The sequence below is a fragment of the Gymnoscopelus braueri genome (genome assembly GCF_963280865.1).
Source record: "Gymnoscopelus braueri genome assembly, chromosome: 19".
In the NCBI taxonomy this organism is placed as follows: domain Eukaryota; kingdom Metazoa; phylum Chordata; class Actinopteri; order Myctophiformes; family Myctophidae; genus Gymnoscopelus; species Gymnoscopelus braueri.
The window spans coordinates 5,238,611-5,261,255 of NC_137621.1; the positions used below are offsets into that span (position 1 = coordinate 5,238,611).

Genomic DNA, 22,645 nt, shown 5'->3' on the forward strand with positions numbered 1-22,645 from the left:
CACACACACACACACACGCACGCACACACACACACACACACACACGCACACGCACACACAGGGGAAGTTACTTTGTGTAAAGGTAACTTTCCACATCAAAGAGGAGAAGAGGTGTAACGATGGCAGAGCAACTGGACCTCGACTACAACCCAGTCAACAATTAGCTCAGAAACTTTGGTCTGGAACTTCTGCAGGTCCCAGAGGGACTCCAGATCTACTCTATTACTCCTGACCCACTTTCCTGTCTGCTTCAGCTACAGAGGAGCTAACTTTGCTCCCCAGAGGAGACTCCTCCCTCTTTCTTTGGTGTTTCGCCCAGGTGGGCGTGGTTATATGCCTAAACCTATAACCCTGACCTCACAGAACATATGCCTTAAAGGGATAGGTCACCCCAAAAAACAAAACAAAAATCTATGGATTAGTCACCACATGGAGACTTGAATTCATTTTTTTGTCACATTCTTTAGCCGATAATTTGATGACCAGTGGACCGGTAAGCAGTGGTACCGGTAGGAGACACAAAGGACACTCTTTGTGTCTCCTACCGGAACCGCTGCCGGTCATCAAATTGTTGTCTTAGGAATGAGACAAAAACAAAAACATATCCATGAATTCAAGTCTCCATGGTGTGACTAATCGATAAGGTGAACTATCCCTTTAACCCAGTGGTTTCCAAACTTTTTTTGGTCTTGAACCCAAAAGAGAAATTTGACGTCTTCCCGGCCTGGACCCAAACTAGTGAAAACAGCCTCTACAAGCTGTATGTACTTCACAGGGAAAGATCAGGAAAGGTGAAGAGAAGTGTGAAGAGGTCAGATGTCACTGTAGTCGTTATGCCGGGTGCCGCCCCAGGGTGCCGCCCCCAGCCCTAGCCCGTAGGATTGCGACAGACACCCTCCTCCAGGCAACCCGACCTACAGTAAGCTGATCAGACCCCGGCCTGTGTCCAAGTGGCATACTACTGCCTCTACTGTCTCTTGGGGGCTTAGGGTGGCTGGTGTAGATGTTAGCAGCAGGTGTTGGTGACACTAGGAGGCTCTAGGCACTGTGTGGGCTGACTCCGGGGCCTGGCTCCTCCTCCTTCGTCTGACCAGAAGTGGGCATTCTGCTGTGCGTTGCGTCGTCATCATTATTATTGCTGCTTGTAAAGAACATCTCGTTCTGCCTTGATGGATTTTGAAACCCTCCTTGCGGGTTTTACTGCAGTCTGTAGCTTTTGGGTTCTTCCTCACAGAAGAAGTGGTTTGGGCCAGAGTCCTGCAATGGGCCGGGTACCCGCGGATACCCGACGGGTACCCGCGTTTGACGGGTGAAAACGGGTGAACATTTTACTTTGATAAGATCACGGGTACGGGCACGGGCGGTACTGAACTAATCGCGGGCGGGTATCATTTTATTGTGAAAATCAGAGAGCACTGTTTCCGCCCAAACAACGTCACTTGTGTAACTTAACACAGCACAACTGCATGGAGCACGCTGGTCAGTTATCTTAACTCACAAAAACACATTGAACATCCTGTTAAACCTTCAAATTAAAGCTATCTGCTGACGTAAACAACGACACATGTGTGCTGCGTAGATGCGCGTTCGCGCGTGGCTTAAGCTCGCTCCTCCGTCTTCACTTGATTTCTGTACAAACCTGACCACTGAGTGTAGCGCTGTTGTTGAAGGCTGCTATCTTTTTAAACACACTTTTGAATAGGATTTACATTTTACACGGGTAAACGGGCGGACAATGGGTCGTTTATTTGACGGGCGGGGCGGGTCTGGTTCGTATTTTGAAATAATCACGGGTGACGGGTCGGTCTACGGATCTGAGTATTGACGGGCGGGGCGGGCGCGGGTTCTCAAAATTGGACCCGTGCAGGACTCTGGTTTGGGCTGCCAACCCTCTCCACCCCAGGTCGCCGTCTCTCCGGCCGTCCTCTGTCTCTCCAGATGTCACCACGCTCTTCGTGGTCGTCACCCAGTCTGTTCCTGGTTGTCACTGGTACTGCCACTCCCAGAGTTTTACAGGAAACAAATACATCTACTGATGCACAAACTTGGACACATCATCATCAGTGTTGTTACGTGGAGTCATTGGGTGTTTCGGGTCTTGCGACAGACACCCTCCTCAAGGCGACCCGACCAAAGCTGATCAGACCCCGGCCTGTGTACAACAATGACATCAGGGGGTGTTAGCTGAAACGTTAGAGAACACAGAATCATCATTACACAGGCTAAACATGCTCGGCTTCACAGTGGAGTGCTTAGACAGCATGATGGAGGACCTGAAAATAGAAGAGATATCTTTTGATATCAAATCCACTATGCTGTCATGCCTACTTACGTAGAGCCCCCTGTAAATACATGGCACACATTTAAGATGTGGGACATGGTTTCAGCTATTTTGTTCATGACCACGATGTATACAGTGAGGAGAATGATTACCTGGAAACCAGATGGAGAGGTTAAGTTTATAGATGGTTTCTGCCATTTACATATAGATGTTTATAATACAGACATGCTCTTCTAGAAAGCGTTCCTATATGGTTTCCATTCCATTGGTTAATGTCTTTAAGGGCGTGATGATTCAGGGTGTTATGGCGGATAATCTGAGAGCTCTCACAGCATACAGCTGCTTTAATGACAGCTTCTCTGGCGGAACAAGTACACACACCAAAACAGAGGAGAGGTGAAGTCAGGTGCATCCAGTCTGAAGGATGAAAGAACACCATGACTCATGTGAATGGTGCAAGATGTTTTTTTAGGGGTGATAGAAAACACATTGAGATATCCCATTGAAAGTAAAAAACATTTCTGTCTCTGGCCTGGTCTGCCGTATATCACAAATTATTTCAAACTTCTGCTGACATCAGGGATCTCCATACATGGGAATAAAAGGGACATGGACATAGAGATATAGAGATCTCCAATGTTTGAGGTGTTTTTAATTTGTAATTGTAGTTATAGAGGGCAATTATAATGTTTTAAGGCAGGGGTCTTCAACCTTTTCAGGCAAAGGACCCCCTAGCTGAGAGAGAGATGAAGCAGGGACCCCCTCTATATTGTATAAATGTGTGTTTCAGATTAAACCTTTTTTTGTTTTACTGGTCTGCTCTTTTTTCCCTCTGCACCTATACCTCTTTGCCAAAAATAGCAGGTCTACAAGCTCACAGCGCCTCGCGCTGCGAGGCATTGTGAGCTTGTAGATCTGCTATTTTTGGCTAACGTTCTCCTCAGAAAAGGAATTCTAGGGTTCAAACTGGTTAATGTAAAACAAAAATAATCCTATCTCACAAAGATTTGGCGGACCCACTATAGTAGCTCTGAGGACCCACTAGGGGTCCCGGACCCCCTGTTTAAGACCCCTGTATTAAAGGATCTACATCTACACCATGAATTAAAAAAAATAATTGATATTTAATATCATATGGTGTATGTCCCTCAAACCTTTTTCAAAAGGTTTGAGCCTAAATCATCACTCAGATATACTCATCCCAAGTCAATTGTCTCTGGCTTATACAGCACTTTCAGCTGCAATACACACACACACGCACACACGCACGCACACACGCACGCAATTTACTTTTGGTACTTTAAGTAAATGTGTATGCAGATAGGCTACTTGTGTTCTTTTACTCCAGAATATTTTTATTATGGGACTTGCAGTATTGATACTTTCAAAACATGTGAGTACTGGTAACAGTGATAACAGTGAAGTGAATGCATGCTGACGGCTCCAACACAATTCATTCCACCAATAGAAACACACTGTCAGGCCTCATTACACACACTGGCTGCTATCTTTACTCACATCATTCTGCTTGTTCACACTCCAATGGAACATAATGAACATGTTTACTATCTTTACTCACATCCTTCTGCTTGTTCACAGACCAATGGAACATAATGAACATCTTTTGTATGTATTGTTCTCTTTCTTGGTTGAGACATTAAACCCATTAAGACCTGGGACGCATCTGTGTCATTTTTTGATTTGAGCTAAAAAAAAAAAAATTTACACTTTGGCTATTCAAAAATAGCAGATCTACAAGCTCATAGCGCGGCACCGAGTGCCGCACTACGAGCTTGTAGATCTGCTATTTTTGAAAAATTGAGAAAATGTGTGTACATCTTTGACTATATATATATTTTTAAAGCGAACATTTGTAACTCAAATCTTTGCTTCTGGGGGGTCCCTGGAACAAAATGTTTTGAGATGGAGGTCCGCGGCCAAACACATATAGTTTTGGGGGTCCTTGACAAGAAAAAGATTGATCACCACTGATATAGAAACGTTTTTCGTTTTTCAGAATACTGTTGGGTTATAGGAGACATTTTGTAGAATCGGCTTCAGGTCTTAATGGGTTAAGATAAGACTCAACGAGACGGGATGAGATAAGTTAACCTCCACTGGCTTCCAGTCAAGCACAGAATAGATTTCAAAATACTAATCACCACCTACAAGACCCTCAACCCCCGCTATACCTCTCTGAACTCCTCCCACGCCACGCCCCCCGTGTAGATCAGCTATTTTCAAAAGATTTTAAATCTTAGACATAATGATAACTTGTGAAAACGGGACATCCTGCACAATGTTTTACTGTTGGTACTTAAAAGTATATTTTGGTGCCAATACTTGGACTCTTCCGTAAGTATTTCTACATTGTGGTATTGTTGATACTTTTACTTAAGTAACAAATGTGAGTACTTCTTCCACCACTGGTCTGTGGCTTAATGCTTAAAGGGACAGTTCACCCCCAAAATTACTTTTTTTCTATGGATTAGTCACCCCATGGAGACTTGAATTCATGGATATTGTTTAGTTTTTCGCATTCATAAGCAAATAAATTGATGACCGGCAGCGGTTCCGGTAGGAGACACAAAGAGTCTCCTTTGTGTCTCCTACCGGAATTTTTAAGCTAGCATAGTGATGCAAACGTTCCTCTTCTGTCATGTTCTGTTCATGTTTCTCTTCTTCTCCTCTACTCCATTCTGTCCATCATTCATGTTGAGCTTTACAACACATGATGTGACGCAACGCCAGGTAGAGATACATCCACTTTACTACATGTTGTATTGTAGGACATGTCAGCACAGCATAACGCTATCCACACACACACACACACACACACACACACACACACACACACACACACACACACACACACACACACACACACACACACACACACACACACACACACACACACTGACAGATTGACAGGCCAACATATATCACGGCCGTATGAGGGAGTAATGGTATTCATGCACACGCACATTTACAGAATAACGTATTTCATATACAGCTCTGGCAAGACATGAGCAGGGTGTAATTGTAAGGTGCCCGGAGAGTGTTGCCCTGTGTGTAAAGGCAAAAACACACGCAGACGCACACATGCACCCGCGCACAAGCTAGTAATACAGTATACATACATCAAATACAGACGAATAGAATAGATTACTGGTTCTCAGTGGTGGAAAAACTAATCTAATAATTGACTTACAGTAGGAGGTAAAAGTGCCAATACTGCAATGTAGAAATACTCAGTTACAGGTACAAGTCTGTAATAAAAAATGTACTCGAGTAAAAGTATACAAAAGTATTGGTATCCAAAACTCACGAGTATGCAGAATGTCCCATTTCATAAGTTTTCAAATGTATGAATTGTATACAAATCTCTTGAAAATAGCAGATCTACAAGCTCGCATTGCGACTTACTGTGAGCTTGTAGATCAGCTATTTTCAAATGGACGAAATGTATGAAGGGCTGAAGTGGTTGTAATAATACTCAAAATCTAAAAAAGTAACTAAAATTGTCAAATAATTGTAGTGGAATAAAAGTACAATATTTGCCTTTGAGATGTACTGGAGTAGAAGTAAAATAACTGAACATTGGAAATACTCCAGTAAAGTAAGAAATACCTCAATATTGTACTTAAGTACATTACTTCCTTTGTACTTTACACCACTGCTGGTTCGCAACGTGGGGTCTGAGAGGGGGTTCAAGCAGGTCCCAGCTAAATGACTGATAGTTAGTAACCAAATGGTCCCCCTGTGGGTCTGTAGCTCTGATAGTGTACAACTGGAATCAAATGGACCATAATGGTTCCATTTGTACATGCAGAATTGGATAACGTTTTGTTAAGTACAGTACTTACTTGAGTAAATGTTAAAAAAAAAATGTTACAGACGGTGCCTTTAAAAAGCATGAGCGTGTGTAACAGAGAGAGAGAGATAGTGATTAGTCAGTGTGTTTAGTTCCATGCTTGCAATCTCTGCGTGTATGCTAATGTGTGTTAATGATTGTGTGTGTGTGTGTGTGTGTGTGTGTGTGTGTGTGTGTGTGTGTGTGTGTGTGTGTGTGTGTGTGTGTGTGTGTGTGTGTGTGTGTGTGTGTGTGTGCGTGCGTGCGTGTATGTGTGCGTGTGCGTGTGTGTGTGTGTCAACTGTGGTCTATTAATAGACTGTGATTATACTTAATGGACTGAATCAATAAATACAGCTGTAAGGGCAACTTACATTACAAACACACGCATAAAAACAAACACATAAAACACAGGCTCACATACAGTACATGCATGCAAACAAACGAACACGCATGCAACTGGATCTGCTACTTATGCTATATATATATTTTTTTTTTATCCTGAAAAGTAACATTTTTGGATATACAGTATGAGGTTTCCGGATTTAGCTAGAAACTATAATTTCCATCCGTAGTCCAACTTATAAAAAACTCCCAACATTGATGTGTAGACCCACACACAGAGAACTACAACACCAGATCTGTAGACCCACACACATAGAACTACAACACCAGATCTGTAGACCCACACACATAGAACTACAACACCAGATCTGTAGACCCACACACATAGAACTACAACACCAGATCTGTAGACCCACACACATAGAACTACAACACCAGATCTGTAGACCCACACACATAGAACACCAGATATGTAGACCCACACACAGATAACTACAACATCAGATCTGTAGACCCACACACAGAGAACTACAACACCAGATCTGAAAACTCACACTCAGATAACTACAGTACAACACCATATTTGTAGACCCACACACAGAGAACTACAACACCAGATCTGTAGACCCACACACAGAGAACTACAACACCAGATCTGTAGACCCACACATAGAACTACAACACCAGATATGTAGACCCACACACAGAGAACTACAACACCAGATCTCTAGACCCACACACATAGAACTAAAACACCAGATCTGTAGACCCACACACAGAGAACTACAACACCAGATCTGAAGACTCACACTCAGATAACTGCAGTACAACACCAGATGTGTAGATCCACAGAGAGAGAGAGAGAGAGAGAGAGAGAGAGAGAGAGAGAGAGAGAGAGAGAGAGAGAGAGAGAGAGAGAGAGAGAGACTCCTTGCTTTCATCCCCGGTAAACATGTAGTCTAGATGGAAAGGGGGGTCCACGCGCATAGGGTGGATTTTTTTACGCCACCTATTTTTTCTTAATCCTTGAAGGGTGTATTTTAAGATTCTGCCACCAGATACCAGGCTGAAAAAATGGCCCATGGGGTTCATTTTTAACCCTTTGTTATCCTACCCAAATCCGAAAATGGAAGGAAAAAAAAGGAAAACAGAATAACTATTGAAATAAACAACCTACAGGGACAAATGAACACATGTTTCCATACAATTAGGACCCAGGGAATTCATTAAAATTGTTATTATTAAGATTCAAGCACATCTTGACTCTAATTCGGGGCAGAAACTGCACAACAATAGCTGAAAATGATCGGATCACATCTATATTTCTCTTTTTAGTAAATCCTTTAGGTGGATTTTTCCTTGCCAACTGATTTTTCTTGATCCTTGAAGGGTGTATTTTAAGATTTTGCCAGGTACCAGGCTGAAATAATGTCCCATGGTGTTCCTTTTTAACCCTTTGTTACCCAAACCCGAAATGTCCCATGGTGTTCCTTTTTAACCCTTTGTAAGGGCACACACTGCAGGAGATTTGGTCCGATATTGCTGTCGCCGACCTTTTTTGGCGCTCGCCGACAAAACCTCCCGATCTGACACAGATCGGCCTTTGATCGGCGAGCTAATGCTCGCTGTGTGTGAAAGACGATATGGCCGCGATTATCCGCTCTGCGACGGCTTTCCGACCGTTTTCAGATAACTACCATGTTAGATATTCAGCTCTGTCTGGGACAGGACAGCAGACAATATCATACACTATGAACGGGGCTGCGACCACCTTGCGAGGAGATGCACGCTACAGCCAATGAGAGCACATTACAGCCACTGTGGCTATGGACCTGACCACAACAAACAGATCCCCTGCATATACCGTCCAGTCCTGTATTAAGTTAAACATTATTATAAAACAGAATGAGAGTGAGCGAGCGTGCTCAAAGGGGGGCTGTTTATTTGAGACTATTGCACAGAGAGAGAGAGAGAGAGAGAGAGAGAGAGAGAAAGACACTGAGAGCGAGCGGTGTGTGTGTGTGTGTGTGTGTGTGTGTGTGTCGTTGTCTGTGAGTGAGTGTTGCCAGATCTTGCGGGAGAAATAAGCAACCAGGTTTGTGAAAACAAGCCCAAAAAAAGCGACTATGAGCACTTTAAGCCTATATACACACTACATTGGATACTTGAAAATAGACGATCTACAAGCTCACGTTGTAGATAGGCTATTTTTAAAGAAGACATTTGGGGGGTTTGTGGAATATTTTCCAAATCCACACAGATATTGTATGAGGGTCTATGGCAAAACATATTTTCAGAAGGGCTGCGCCTCTGCGGACAAATATTAATTTGGGAGTCCTTGCCATGAAAATGTTTGAGAACAACTGGTTCAAACAACATTAGGAAACAAGGCCAAAAAAGCAACTACACTTTCGAAAAACAATCCAAAAGTCGCTTATAATAAGCGGACATGGCAACTCTGTCACTGACTGCTTCAGCGGAATCAGCGCACTTGCCGTGCGAGAGAGAGGGAGAGAGAGAGAGAGAGAGAGAGAGAGAGAGAGAGGGGGAGAGGCATATCACGGATTACGTCGATTAAAATGAATTGGAATAAACACAAATGTATGTATTGGGTCTGACTCTGGAGATAGCATCCTAGTGAACTATCCTACAGTGTGTAATCCCTGGTCGGGGATCAATCTATAGTGTGAAAACCACAACGACATATGACAGCCGATTTCAAGAAATAAACTCCTGCAGTGTGTAATGCTTAAAGATCAGATGACCTCCCGACCACTTAAAGGTCCTGCAGTCTGTACCTGCCTTAACCCAAACCCGAAAATGGAATAAAAGAGAAAACAGCAAAACTATTGAAATATACAACCTACAGGGACAAATGAACACATTCTCCAGACAATTGGGACCCAAGGAGTTCATTAAAATTGTAATTATTAAGATTCTAGCACATCTTGAATCTATTTCAGGGCAAAAATGGCTAATAGTACACTGGACAAGATAAATTAGGTTATTATTGGAAATAATAATCTGAACAAGATTGCATTATATGCATTATATTGTTTGTGTAATCAAGGCCCAAACCTATTAAAAAATATATTCCTCATTAAAAACAAATTTAATTGCAGGTAAGGAGTTAGAAGATACAGAGAGAAATTAACACATTTTCCACAGTAAAATGTTTATTACATGTCAGGACAAACACAGCACAAAAAATAGAGCAATACAATTATATTATATCATTCAAGTTCCGACCTTTAACTCATTCACTGCCAGGAATTAATTAATTAATTCATCCGTCTGCCGTCCCCTTGCCAGCGAAAATGATTTTACTGTACCTTCAATTATTTTCGGCGAAGAGATTTGGTGTTGAACGGGAGCCGACCTAAAATACAGGACGGGTGATCACCCTAGCTTTGATGGCTTCATAGATTAGTTTGACAGCACTATCAGTGTTCTGTAAATGACACGTGTTTGTATGTTTGTCTTTACAAATTGGTTTAGCCAATTATGTGTTGAAACATTGATAATAACTCTAAAAAAGGTAAATGTAGTAACTCTGAGGACCCCTGTTGAAGAGTTATTTTCCCATAGAATAAAATAAATATTAAAAACATATTTATTTTATGCTGAGTCCTCCAATTCTCCATCAGTCATGGCTGTCAGTTCCCACCTGATGTTGTGTGGAAGTTCTGACTGCTCCAGACCGTACTGAATAACTGCTAGCTTGCATAGAGTCTTAAGACTAGGACTCAAGTCTAAGATGTACAGATCATCATTGTCTTTGTAATATTTAGATCCTCCAAAGATGATGACACGATTCCCCACCATGCAACAGCAGCCGTCACGCATCCAAAACGGGTCATTCACCTTGGGCTTAACCTCCTTCCAGGAAAAGGTCTCTGGACTGAATATCCACATATCATCACAGGTCACGTAACTGGATTTTCGGGATTCATAGTCGTAGTACTCACCACCAAATATGTACAACTCTCCATTGTAGGCAAAGGCTGAATGTGACTCACGTTCTTCTGCAAGAGGCTGTGCATGAGGTGTGTTCAGCCAGCAGTTGGTCTCTGTGTCAAACACACTGACATTGTTGAAGCGCATAGATAAGCCCCCAAACACAAACATCTTTGTCCCGATGATGGTGGCAGAGTGACATGAGTAAGTCTGGTTTTTAATTAACACCGGAGGCAGTCCGGTGTTAATTAAAGACCAGACCATTGTGGTGGTGTCTAGCTTGTAGATGTCATTAGTGCATGTAGTCAGCATGGTCCTTCCTCCAAAGACATACATGACCTTCCCCAAGGCACAGGCTGAGTGTGTATACTTCGCCTCTGGAACGGTCCCAGAAACATCAGAATTGAGCCATCTGTGGGTGTCGACATCAAACGCATAAAGCACGTTGTTGCAAAGTCCATGCATATTCTTACCTCCCCAGATGTAGACGATATCTTCAATGAGCACAGCTGTTTGGCGATAGCGACTACAGGGAACCTCAGGGGGAAGTTCTCCTCTTGTAGTTTTCACTGGGGGCAACGTCATCCATCTCAGAGACACTGTGTTGAAGACGTACACATTGAGCAGATTTTCTTGAGGTTTCCTTTTGTCCCAATTGTAGCCTCCAAAGGCGTACACTTTGTGTCCCACTGCTACGGCAGTTTGAGGATTGATGATATTTCGCTTTCCTCGCAACCTCACTGTACAGTGCGACATTTGACTGATAACCAGCACAATGCGTGAAATAATTCCTCTACCTCCTTGCTCTGCGAAAGAGTCCTATTTGAACATGCTACCATTTATATAGAAGGCCAGTCTATGATGTCAGTACTATGACGTCAGTTAGTGTGCCGTCATAGAATCATCATAATGATTTGGTCAAAGTTTCAGTCCTTTAAGTACATTTTGATACCATTACTTTTGTACTTTTACTCAAGTAATTTTTTTATTTCGGACTTTTACTTGTAACGGAGTATTTCTACATTGCAGTATTGATACTTCTACTTAAGTAAAAAAAACATAGTACATAGTAAAAAAAATACATAGTACTTTTTCCACCACTGCTCTCAACGCAATTGGTTAGACCTACAACCAACTACCAATCACAGTCTCCCATATTTGAATACTGGGCCCTGATTGGTCACCCCAGACTTCGGGAGCAGGAAACGGATTCACAACGGAGCGGTGCCAGACCCAAATCGCAGAGGGCATTTTTTTTTTTTTTTGCAATGGCAGATTGGTCTGGTCCCAGGCTACGTGTCTATGACCTTCCAACCTGGGGAGGAGTCTTTAATGTGTGTCGGATGTACAGGTGTTTTGCACAAGAATGTCATTTTGTTTTGTTTTAAAATGATGAAGAAAAAAAATAAAAACAGCTAAGGTAGAGAGGACAATGGAGTTTATGAGTATATTCACATCAATCCTACATCAACATTGGCTAATGGGAGAGCGGGGGTGGTGGGTGGGCCAGCAGGCGGACCTCTGTCAATCTGACATAACCATATAAGGAGTTCCCAATGCAGCTACGCCCACATATAGAGTGTGTTGTCTAACCTCAATGTGTCCTCATGGCATCAGCCGCATTCAGTCGCATCAGTATTGCTACCTTTACTTAAAGGGATAGTTCAGCCAGAAAAACTAACAAATTCTATCGATTAGTCACCCCATGGAGACTTGAATTCATGGATATTTTTAAGACAATAATTTGATGACCAGCTGCGGTTCCGGTAGGAGACACAAAGAGTCTTCTTTGGTTGTCCTACCGGAACCGCTGCCTACCGGTCCGCTGGTCATCAAACTATTGGCTTAGGAATGGGGAAAAAACAAAGAAATATCCATGAATTCAAGTCTCCTTGACATTTTTTTGGGGGGTGAACTATCCCTTTAAGTAGTGGTAATACTTTTCTACTCCACTACAGCTCAGAGGCAAATCTTGTACTTTTACTCCACTACAATTATTTGAAAACTTTAGTTACTAGTTACTCTTTTTTGAATTCAGTCACTTTATAAACAGAAAAACAGTACATGGAAGTAAAAATGAGATCCCCACATACACAAATCACAAATCATGATGACATATAGGAGACAGACAGACAGAAATACACACTAGCCTACTGCTTCATGTCTCACTGTTTTCTCAGGGCACAACGTATGCAGTAACATTTTCATAGACCTGCCTGCTTATTTCTCTCTCAAAATTTGGCAACCCATTTCACTGCGCTGAAGGGAGAGGAGAGGGACAGAGAGGGACACGAGAGGAGACGCTTCTGTCAGCGTGGACAGCTGATAGAATGAGAGCTTTACGCTCAGACAATTATGTGAATATTATATAATATAATATTGGTTTGTCAAGAGATATCCATGTGTTTTGGACAATGGAGATAGTCACGTAATTAGACAGTGGCTTCAGCGTTCATATAGGCTCCATGTTTCACTGAAGAGTTTAATGTGACGCTACAGATTGCGCTGTTTTATACGCTTTTTTTTATAAAGATTTTACATACAGAATCTGCAGTTACCATTACATTTTATAATACTATTTTATATATATATATACTACATCACAATTTTATAATGTTTCTGCCTGCCTACAACAACAACATTATGTGGGCTCACTGACTGTGCAGAGTGCAATTGAGATGTTAATAGCTATTTAGAAGACAATGGAACCCCCCACTGTTTGGGGGAGAAAGTGTGAACTAGTCTGGAGCACAGAGGGGAGACAGTGGCCAATAGGATAGCCTGATTTTTTTTCAGGCAGTGTGGAGGATAATGAAACCTTAGTCATGCAAGTGTTAATTGGTTAATAATCTATTCATTGGATTGCGTTTAAAAAAACAAAACTCCTTGCTTTCATCCCCGGTAAACATGCTCGTCCTAATTGGAGAGGTTTTAAATAGGGAGGGTGTTGAGCTGTTCCTTCAACTAATTATGAACCAATCATTGTCCGGCCTACAGGGGAAACTCAGCTCTGCTTCCCTATATGAAAGGGATGGACGTCCTTATAACCATTTCACCTCGCTAACTTTAACAAACACTCAGCTTACTTTTCTTTTTCTGGAGTAATAACTTCTTAAAGTGCTGTTCGTTTGCACTAATAAAACTTAATTTCTTCCACAAATAGGTACAAATTGACCGTATAAACAGGCACAGAACACAACACAATAGTACGGACCCCTCCTGTGAGATCACACGCTGCATTGGTTCCTTTCCTCCATCAGGCTTTTCCCCGTTGAAGTTGAAGACGAGAAGTGTCGACAACTCGTGGCTACTTTGTTACTACTTAATACTTGTTAGCTTAACCAATTAAGACCGGGAACGCATCTGTGTCATTTTAAGATTTCTCGGGCTATTAGAAAATAGCAGATGTACAAGCTCATAGCGCGACACCGAGTGCCACGCTATGAGCGTATAGATCTGCTATCTTTTTGAAAGATCGCGAAAATTTGTGCAAATCTTTGAATATGTATCTTTTTAGCGATCATTTGTAAAATATTTTTTACCAGGGACCCCCCAGAGGCAAAGATTTGAGTTACAAATGTTATCACAGAAAATATGCCACATTGACTGCCAATCACGTAGATCAACGCGAACCTATTTAAAGCCGCCAGGGGTCTTCAACCTTTTCAGGCCAAGGACCCCCATAGCTGAGAGAGAGATGAAGCAGGGACCCCCTAATCTATATTTTATAAAAGTGTGTTTCAGATAAACTTTTGCTGCTCTTTTTTCCCTCTACACCTATACCTCTTTGCCAAAAATAGACGATCTACAAGCTCACAACGCCTCGCAGCGTGAGGCGTTGTGAGCTTGTAGATCTGCTATTTTTGTAACTCTGCTATGACCCCCTGTTGAAGACCCCTGTTTTAAAGAGTTGATATTCACTGTGGAGTGACTTTATAACAGCAGCAACTGTCATAATCCCACCCCCTCCCCCTATCTAATTATTGGAAAGTATTAAACAGTTATTATTCGTTGTGTTTTCATCTTTAGGACCCTAAATCATACCCTAGAAAGCACTAGTGTCTATGTTCAAACACAGAGGGTTTGAACATAGGACAGGAGTGACATTATGACAGCAGCAACTGTCATCATTCCACCCCCATTCCCCCCCCTCCCCCATAATCTTATTATTGAAAAGTATGAAATAAATGTGAGTAGTTCTTCCATCACTGACCAGACATATGAAGCCAGCACAGAGACACAACACAACACATCTAACGAGCTTCACTGCAAAGTGTCCAGAGACCACAGGCTGTGATGTTTGGTCGTCTGCCCAACCGTGTGTGTGTGTGTGTGTGTGTGTGTGTGTGTGTGTGTGTGTGTGTGTGTGTGTGTGTGTGTGTGTGTGTGTGTGTGTGTGTGTGTGTGTGTGTGTGATATTCCTCAGGGTTCAAACTACAGCCAACATACACTCATATCATACATATATCATAATGCAGCTTTTGGCAGAAGTATCTGGTGCCTGAGTGATATTTATCTCCGTTTCACACACATGTGTGTGCGAGCGACACACACACACACACACACACACACACACACACACACACACACACACACACACACACACACACACACACACACACACACACACACACACACACACACACACACACACACACACACTTTTCTGCACAGTGAGTCCTTTTACTTTTGGTACCTTAAGTACATTTTGTTCTTTTACTCAAGTACATTTTGAATACAGGACTTCTACTTGTAACAGAGTATTTCTACATTGCATTGTATTGATACTTTTACTTAAGTAAAACATGTGAGTACTGGTAACAGTGATAACAGTGAAGTGAATGCACGCTGACGGCTCCAACACAATTCATTCCACCAATAGAAACACACTGTCAGGCCTCATTACACACACTGACTGCTATCTTTACTCACATCATTCTCCTTGTTCACACACCAATGGAACATAATGAACATGTTTACTATCTTTACTCACATCCTTCTCCTTGTTCACAGACCAATGGAACATAATGAACACGTTTTGTCTTTATTCTTCTCTTTCTTGGTTGAGACATTAAGATAAGACTCAACGAGATGAGAGAAGATGAGATAAGATGAGATAAGTTAACCTCCACTGGCTTCCAGTCAAGCACAGAATAGATTTCAAAACAGTAATCACCACCTACAAGACCCTCAACAACCACTTTTGGTACTTTAAGTGCATTTTGATGCCAATACTTTTAAGCTTTTACTCAAGTAAATGTTGAATATTGGACTCTACGTCGTGGCATTGATACTTTTTCTTAAGTAGCAAATGTGAGTACTTCTTCCACTACTGGTCTGTAACTTAATGCTTAACTCATTCACTGCCAAGGGTGACTTTTTTTCCAAAAGCCCAGACTGCCAATGGTGACTGCGACCACTTTTTTTTTTTTTTGTGGTTTTATTAACACATTGACCGCCAGAGGTTAATCTCATAATGTACTCACCAGTGCCAACGTTTTATTGTTGTTTTTAGTTTTTTTCACGTTGCCATAGACCTCGTTAAAATCCTTAAGATTGAGCTCTGCACTGTTTGTAAACATCGCGGAGATCTCCCTGCGTGTACCAGTCCAAACCACGTGTCAAACGGGGCATCCATGTTGTAGTTAGAACGGTTTAGGTTAAACAGTGATCAGCGAGGAGAAAAACTACAATCGAAGAAAATGGCGTTGCAGTGTGCGCTTTAGAATGGAGTCCTATGGGATCGGCAAAACGTGATCCCGAATAATTCCATGTCCGGTGGTGTTACAATGAAATGTGCCGTACTAGAAAATTGAAAAAAAAAAAAAAAAAAAAAAAAAGGAAAAAGCACCACAGCCCGTAGGCTACGGGATCGGCGCTTTACAGTTGGATTTATCGGCCCGTAGGCTACGGGCCTGGCGGTGAGAGTGTTAAAGATTGTGTTGTTCTCTATGGTGCCGTATCATTGTTCCGACGGCGCATTGTTCCGACGGTTACTAACCCTAACCCTAACCGCACGCGGAAGCCACGTAGTCGGAGTAATGGGATGTCGGACTTATGGGCAGTCCCCGCTCTCTATCACCCGAGTGACCCGAGTGATCACGGAGGCGGATATCCGAAGATTGACGCCTCTGTCCACTTCCTGTTTAGATTTTTCATGTAAACGGCTGTATATTGAGTTTACTTTATTTTGCCCTGGATTTCACGAGACATGTTATTTTCAACGTGACGCTAGAAGAGAACGGGCCAATCGCGGTTGAAAAGATTTTTCTCAGGGCGACACACATAGATACGGATGGAGAATAAGATAGAAATAAGTCTGGCAGTGAATGAGTTCTGTTGTAAAGTGATACAAACATGTTTTTCTTCTGTCATGTTGTGTTCATGTTTCTCTTCTTCTCCTCTACTCCATTCTGTCCATCATTCATGTTGAGCTTTACAACACATGATGTGATGCAACGCCAGGTAGAGATACACTACTCCACTTTACTACATGTTGTATTGTAGGACATGACAGCACAGCATAATACTATCCACACACACACACACACACACACACACACACACACACACACACACACACACACACACACACACACGCGCTCTGACAGATTGACAGGCCAACATATATCACGGCCGTATGAGGGAGTAATGGTATTCATGCACACGCACATTTACAGAATAATGTATTTCATATAGAGCTCAGCTCTGGCAAGACATGAGCAGGGTGTAATTGTTTTTACACACACACGCATGTACGCACGCACACGCACACACACACACACACACACACACACACACACACACACACACACACACGCACACACGCACACACGCATGTGCACACAAGCTAATAATACAGTTCAAATAGGGAAAGAGAAGTAATGTTACCTTCTTCACACATATTGTCTCAACACTGGAGGAGGAATAGAATAGATTACTGGTTCTCAAGTGGTGGAAAAAGTACTCTAATCCTTCTAGTAAATGCAGTAGTACTGAGTAAATACTCAGATAAAAACAAGTTACTGACGGACGGTTCCTTTAAAAAGCAAGAGCGTGTGTAACAGAGAGAGAGAGAGATTAGTTAGTGTGCAGAGGTTGCAGTCGGGCAGAAACCTCTTATCTCCATATTCTAACTTTTTATGATTTTTTGTCATTTAACGCCCTACTTGATCATGCTACAGCGTCTTCAAAAGTAGCAGATCTACAAGCTCGAAACGCGTCGCTTTGCGACGCGTTTCGAGCTTTTAGATCTGCTACTTATGCTATTATTTTAATCCTGAAAAGTAACAGTTTCGGACATATGAGGTCAACACCATATCTGTAGACCCACACACATAGAACTACAACACCAGATCTGTAGACCCACACACATAGAACTATAACACCAGATGTGTAGACCCACACACATAGAACTACAACACCAGATCTGTAGACCCACACACATAGAACTACAACACCAGATGTGTAGACCCACACACATAGAACTACAACACCAGATGTGTAGACCCACACACATAGAACTACAACACCAGATCTGTAGACCCACACACATAGAACTACAACACCAGATCTGTAGACCCACACACAGCGAACTACAACACCAGATCTGTAGACCCACACACAGAGAACTAAAGTACAACACCAGATCTGTAGACCCACACTCAGAGAACTACAGCACCAGATCTGTAGACCCACACTCAGAGAACTAAAGTACAACACCAGATCTGTAGACCCACACACATAGAACTACAACACCAGATCTGTAGACCCATTCACAGAGAGAGAGAGAGAGAGAACTACACCAGTGGATTCAGCACAATGGACAGCTCCAGACGGTGCATTTTAGTAACAACAGACGGTCATAAATGTGGGAATTTGGCTCCTAATGGGAATTTTTTTTTTCCTACTGGTATTTCTGAATAATGGGCCGTCAGAGAGACATGCTAATTGCATGTTGCTGTCGGGCAGAAACCACCCATCTCTTTTTTATATATATTTTTTAACTTATGTATGTTTTTTTCGTAAATTAAAGCCCTACTTGCGTCACACAGAAGCATCAAAAGCAGCAGATCCACAAGCTCGAAACGCGGCGCGAAGCGACGCGTTTCGAGCTTGTGGATCTGCTGCTTTTGGGTATTTTTTCTGAATCCTGAAAAGTAACAGTTTTGCGTTTTGGTAAATGATGGTCCCGTTAATGTTTAAATTAATGATAAAGTAGGGTATGTTTCTAGGGTTTCTACTGGTTCTACCGAGCGAAGACCCGCTCTTGCTGCGGTTTCAGTGAATAGCATTCATTTTCATTTTGCATTTCGGACCGGATAGGATATTGACTGGATATAGAAAAATGGCGCATTTGAAATCACTGCAAAATATATAGGCTTCATTTGCGGTCTGTAGAAACCAATGGCGTGACGCTCTCTATATCTTTTTACAGGTCTATGCCAGGGACTGGAGCGCCTACTGTGTCTCTCTGAAATGCATGCTGATCAGGCTTTCCATGCAATCCCACGTTGGATCCCTACAGCGTTGGATCCCTACAGCGTTGGATACCTACAGCGTTGGATGCCTACAGCGTTGGATCCCTACAGCGTTGGATCCCTACAGCGTTGGATGCCTACAGCGTTGGATCCCTACAGCGTTGGATGCCTACAGCGTTGGATGCCTACAGGGGATGGGTTTTTGACGAACTTTAGACTAGATTTTCTTGCCTTAATAAAAAATTGTCATAAATACTATATGCTTCCAGTCGCTAGTTTAAAGTCTCCTTTCAATCATCATGATATGCGTTTTGCTAAATTATGGTCCCATTTATTCTAAAATTGACGATAAAGTAGGCTATGCTCCAGGAGGGGCGGGTCAACCAATAGCATTCATTCCCCGCCCCCCGCTCTTGATTGACAAGCTACCCAACCAATAGCATTCTTTGGGGATTGTTTTCCGGTTCCCTGGTCACATGTCTGGTGACCCGCCCCCCGCTTTGGTCACATGTCTGGTCTCAAGCAATAGCGTTTGATAGCCGACGTGCTCGATTGTATATATTAAAGATGGCGGACTGCACACAGCCAAACAATAGGCTTCATTTTCGGTCTGTAGAAAGCAGAGGTGTGGCTTTGTCCATCTCTTTTATACAGTCTATGGTTGGATCCCTACAGCGTTGGATGTCTACAGCGTTGGATGTCTACAGCGCTGGATGCCTACAGCGTTGGATGCCTACAGCGTTGGATCCCTACTGCGTTGGATCCCTACAGCGTGGCCTCGGTCCGATTGCACGCCTCACGCTGAGCAGTGGGTGGGAGAAATACATGCTCTTGTTGAGATGCTCTCAACTCAGGCTTTTCATGTGGAACCCCCCCCCATGTATGATCACCAGGAGGTTAGGTCCATCATTGACTGATGGATGGACTCATGATGGGCCTCATGGCCATGCTTTATAGACTAGGGACCCCCTGGTCAGCAGGAGGTGATGGGAATATAAGTTCAAAGAGCAGCTTAAAGCCACTTAAACCTCCCAGGGGGCGGTATAGACGAATCCACAGACGCGCTTGCCTGTAGGCGGCCATTGCTGCAGTGTCGCGTCCGTGGAACGTTGACACCGCAGCAATGGCTGCGCCCAGGGCAGCGCTCCATGGATTCGTGTATACTGTAGGCCACCAACTTGCAAGCTGATGACCTTCACTTTGTTACATTTCAAATAGAAATGTTGTACTTTTGACTCTGACGTTGATTTTTTTATTAACCACTCGAGCCCTATTTCAAATATATAGCCATGCAGTCTGCAAGCTCACAATGCGTCCCGGTGTGACGTGTTGTGATTGGTGTCACTTTTTAACATACACTGTACCCCTTTAGCATAATTTTTTCAAGTTTGTCACATGACTTATGAAAAAATGCGGACGTGATTGAGAACCATGTATGCGCTAGTTTATACTTTGTCACGTGGTGAAAATAGCCAATCTACAAGCTCGTTGTGAGCTTTTAGATCTGCTATAAAACTAAGAAAAGGTTTTTGAAAAATGTCACCTACTGTATAATGATGTGCCCAAAATAGGAAGGCCAGGGTTAGTCGATCTACAAACTCGACGTAATCTACAAACTCACGATGCAACACCTTGTGAAGCTTGTGATATGTTTTCTCGCGTATAAATAGACGCCCACATTGGGGACGCCAGTGTCAACGTGGTTAATGGCATCAACTGACAGTATCTAGTGGTTAAAATTCCTTTCTTCAGTGGAATTATGTATTTATATTCATGAAAAATCCTCATGAGCCTAATAACAAGCCAGATCCTTCCAAGCATACATGGTGTCTGTCTGTCTGCCTGCGGGCTGTGTGTGTGTGTGTGTGTGTGTGTGTGTGTGTGTGTGTGTGTGTGTGTGTGTGTGTGTGTGTGTGTGTGTGTGTGTGTGCTCTCTGATGCATAAAGAAGCAGGTTTGATACGGCGCAATCGTGACAAACATGCAGCACACGTACAGACTACTGTTACGTATGCACGCGCACGCACACACACACACACACACACACACACACACACACACACACACACACACACACACACACACACACACACACACACACACACAAACACACACACACACACACAGAGTCTGGGTTTGTCCTCATTAAGACTCAGAGTGGCGAATGAGAATGAAGTGATTTGTTGTTTTGTTGTGTAACAGACGTTTGGGTTGTTATTGTCTCTGCCTGCCTACAGTCTGTACGCCTCATTAGATCCACAGCCGTGTCGAGTACAGAGCTGATCGGGGCTCTAGAAAAACTCACGCATTATAAAACCTACGCAGCAATCCCGGAATGTTAACCACCTGAACCCTAATCTCTCAAGAACAGATTCTGCTCTGCGTTTGAATCTGTCGGGGGGGTTCGTCATATCGCGTACGCACTGGCCTACAAGTGGGCGTGCCTTCAGATCAGGAAGCAGGCAGCGCTTTACCCAATCAAATGTAGTGGGCGGGATTTACGTGTCTGCCGATCCTTCCCCACTAGAAACAAACCGAAACTCATTTAACAATAGCGTCCTCGGAGCAGACAAATCCACGGAAAGATATTCACATTTTAACTTGCTCTTTCATCATAGAAACAAGTGGGCTTATAACCAAAACGATCCATGTTCTCTGGGAGAAGTGGTGTTAGTGTTCCGTGTAGAAATATTGTTAGTGGGAATGAAAACATAGTCGCACCACCGGAAGTGAAAGGCTGAAGGCAGACCAAAACCCCAGTTTCCTTGCGTACGTGTGCTACGTCGACTTCCTCCCAGAGCCAAGTGAGATAGTAAAAAACAGCAGAGGGCGCTGTTTTTCCTTTTCATTTGGCGATGGGTTCCCAGATTGCCTGAACCCTAGCCTGCCCCAGCGCGTATGATATCTGGTCTAGAGGGGCGGATTAAAAACCTCCGGTGAAAACAACCATTGGCTCTCATTGGTTCACCGATCGGTGCGCCCGCCCGCGCCCCTCCCCCAATGTGCAGCATTGAGAGCCCTGACGTCACCATAATTTACCAAAACTCATATCATGGTGATTGAAAGAAGACTTTAAACAAGCGACTGGAAGCATACAGTATCTATGACATTGTTTATTAAGGTAAGAAAATCAAGTCTAAAGTTTGTCAAAAACCCACCCACTTGAATGGAGAAAATGTCTTTCTGACACCAGCAGGAGTAAAACAGCAAACCTACAGGCCATTCATATGAACTTTTACTTCCTATATAGACTCAATGGTAGCACTTTACAATAATGACCCGTTATAAAGCATTTATAAACGTTTATACGCAGTTTGTAGACTATTAATTAATCATTAACAACCTGTTTGTTGACATTCGTAAATGATTACTAAAACCTTTATAACTACAATTACAAATCATTTATAAGATATTAGTAAGTAGTGAACTATTCATGAATAAGCAATTTATATACATCTGTAAATGATTATTAAATCATTTGTAGCTGATGTTATATAATATATACAAGCTATTTGTATATAAAGAACTAATCATAGACAAACTATTTATATACATTGGTTAAAGGTAGGGTAAGTGATTTGCAATTATTCAAATAATTGCAAAATGGGTCTATGTTCTGATAGTGCTCGTTACTATACGTCCATATAAGGAGTCTCCATGTCTCTCCAGCTCTTTATAAAACAGAAAATGCATTTTCGTTTCAGTTTCAGTTTCATTTCCAATTTTATCC

General features: G+C 42.6%; 1 protein-coding gene across 1 annotated transcript in view; it reads left to right on the forward strand.

The window, feature by feature from the left end:
* Positions 1-2,570: 2,570 nt before the first annotated feature.
* The window catches only part of LOC308074168 (GTPase IMAP family member 8-like), a gene marked incomplete at both ends in the record, with an annotated part of 708,175 nt that continues 688,100 nt past the window's right edge, over positions 2,571-22,645 (forward strand). The window contains one exon of the mRNA XM_080413500.1: positions 2,571-2,652. Within this exon, the coding sequence (XP_080269626.1) occupies positions 2,571-2,652 (82 nt within the window). The remainder of the gene's footprint in view (positions 2,653-22,645) is intronic.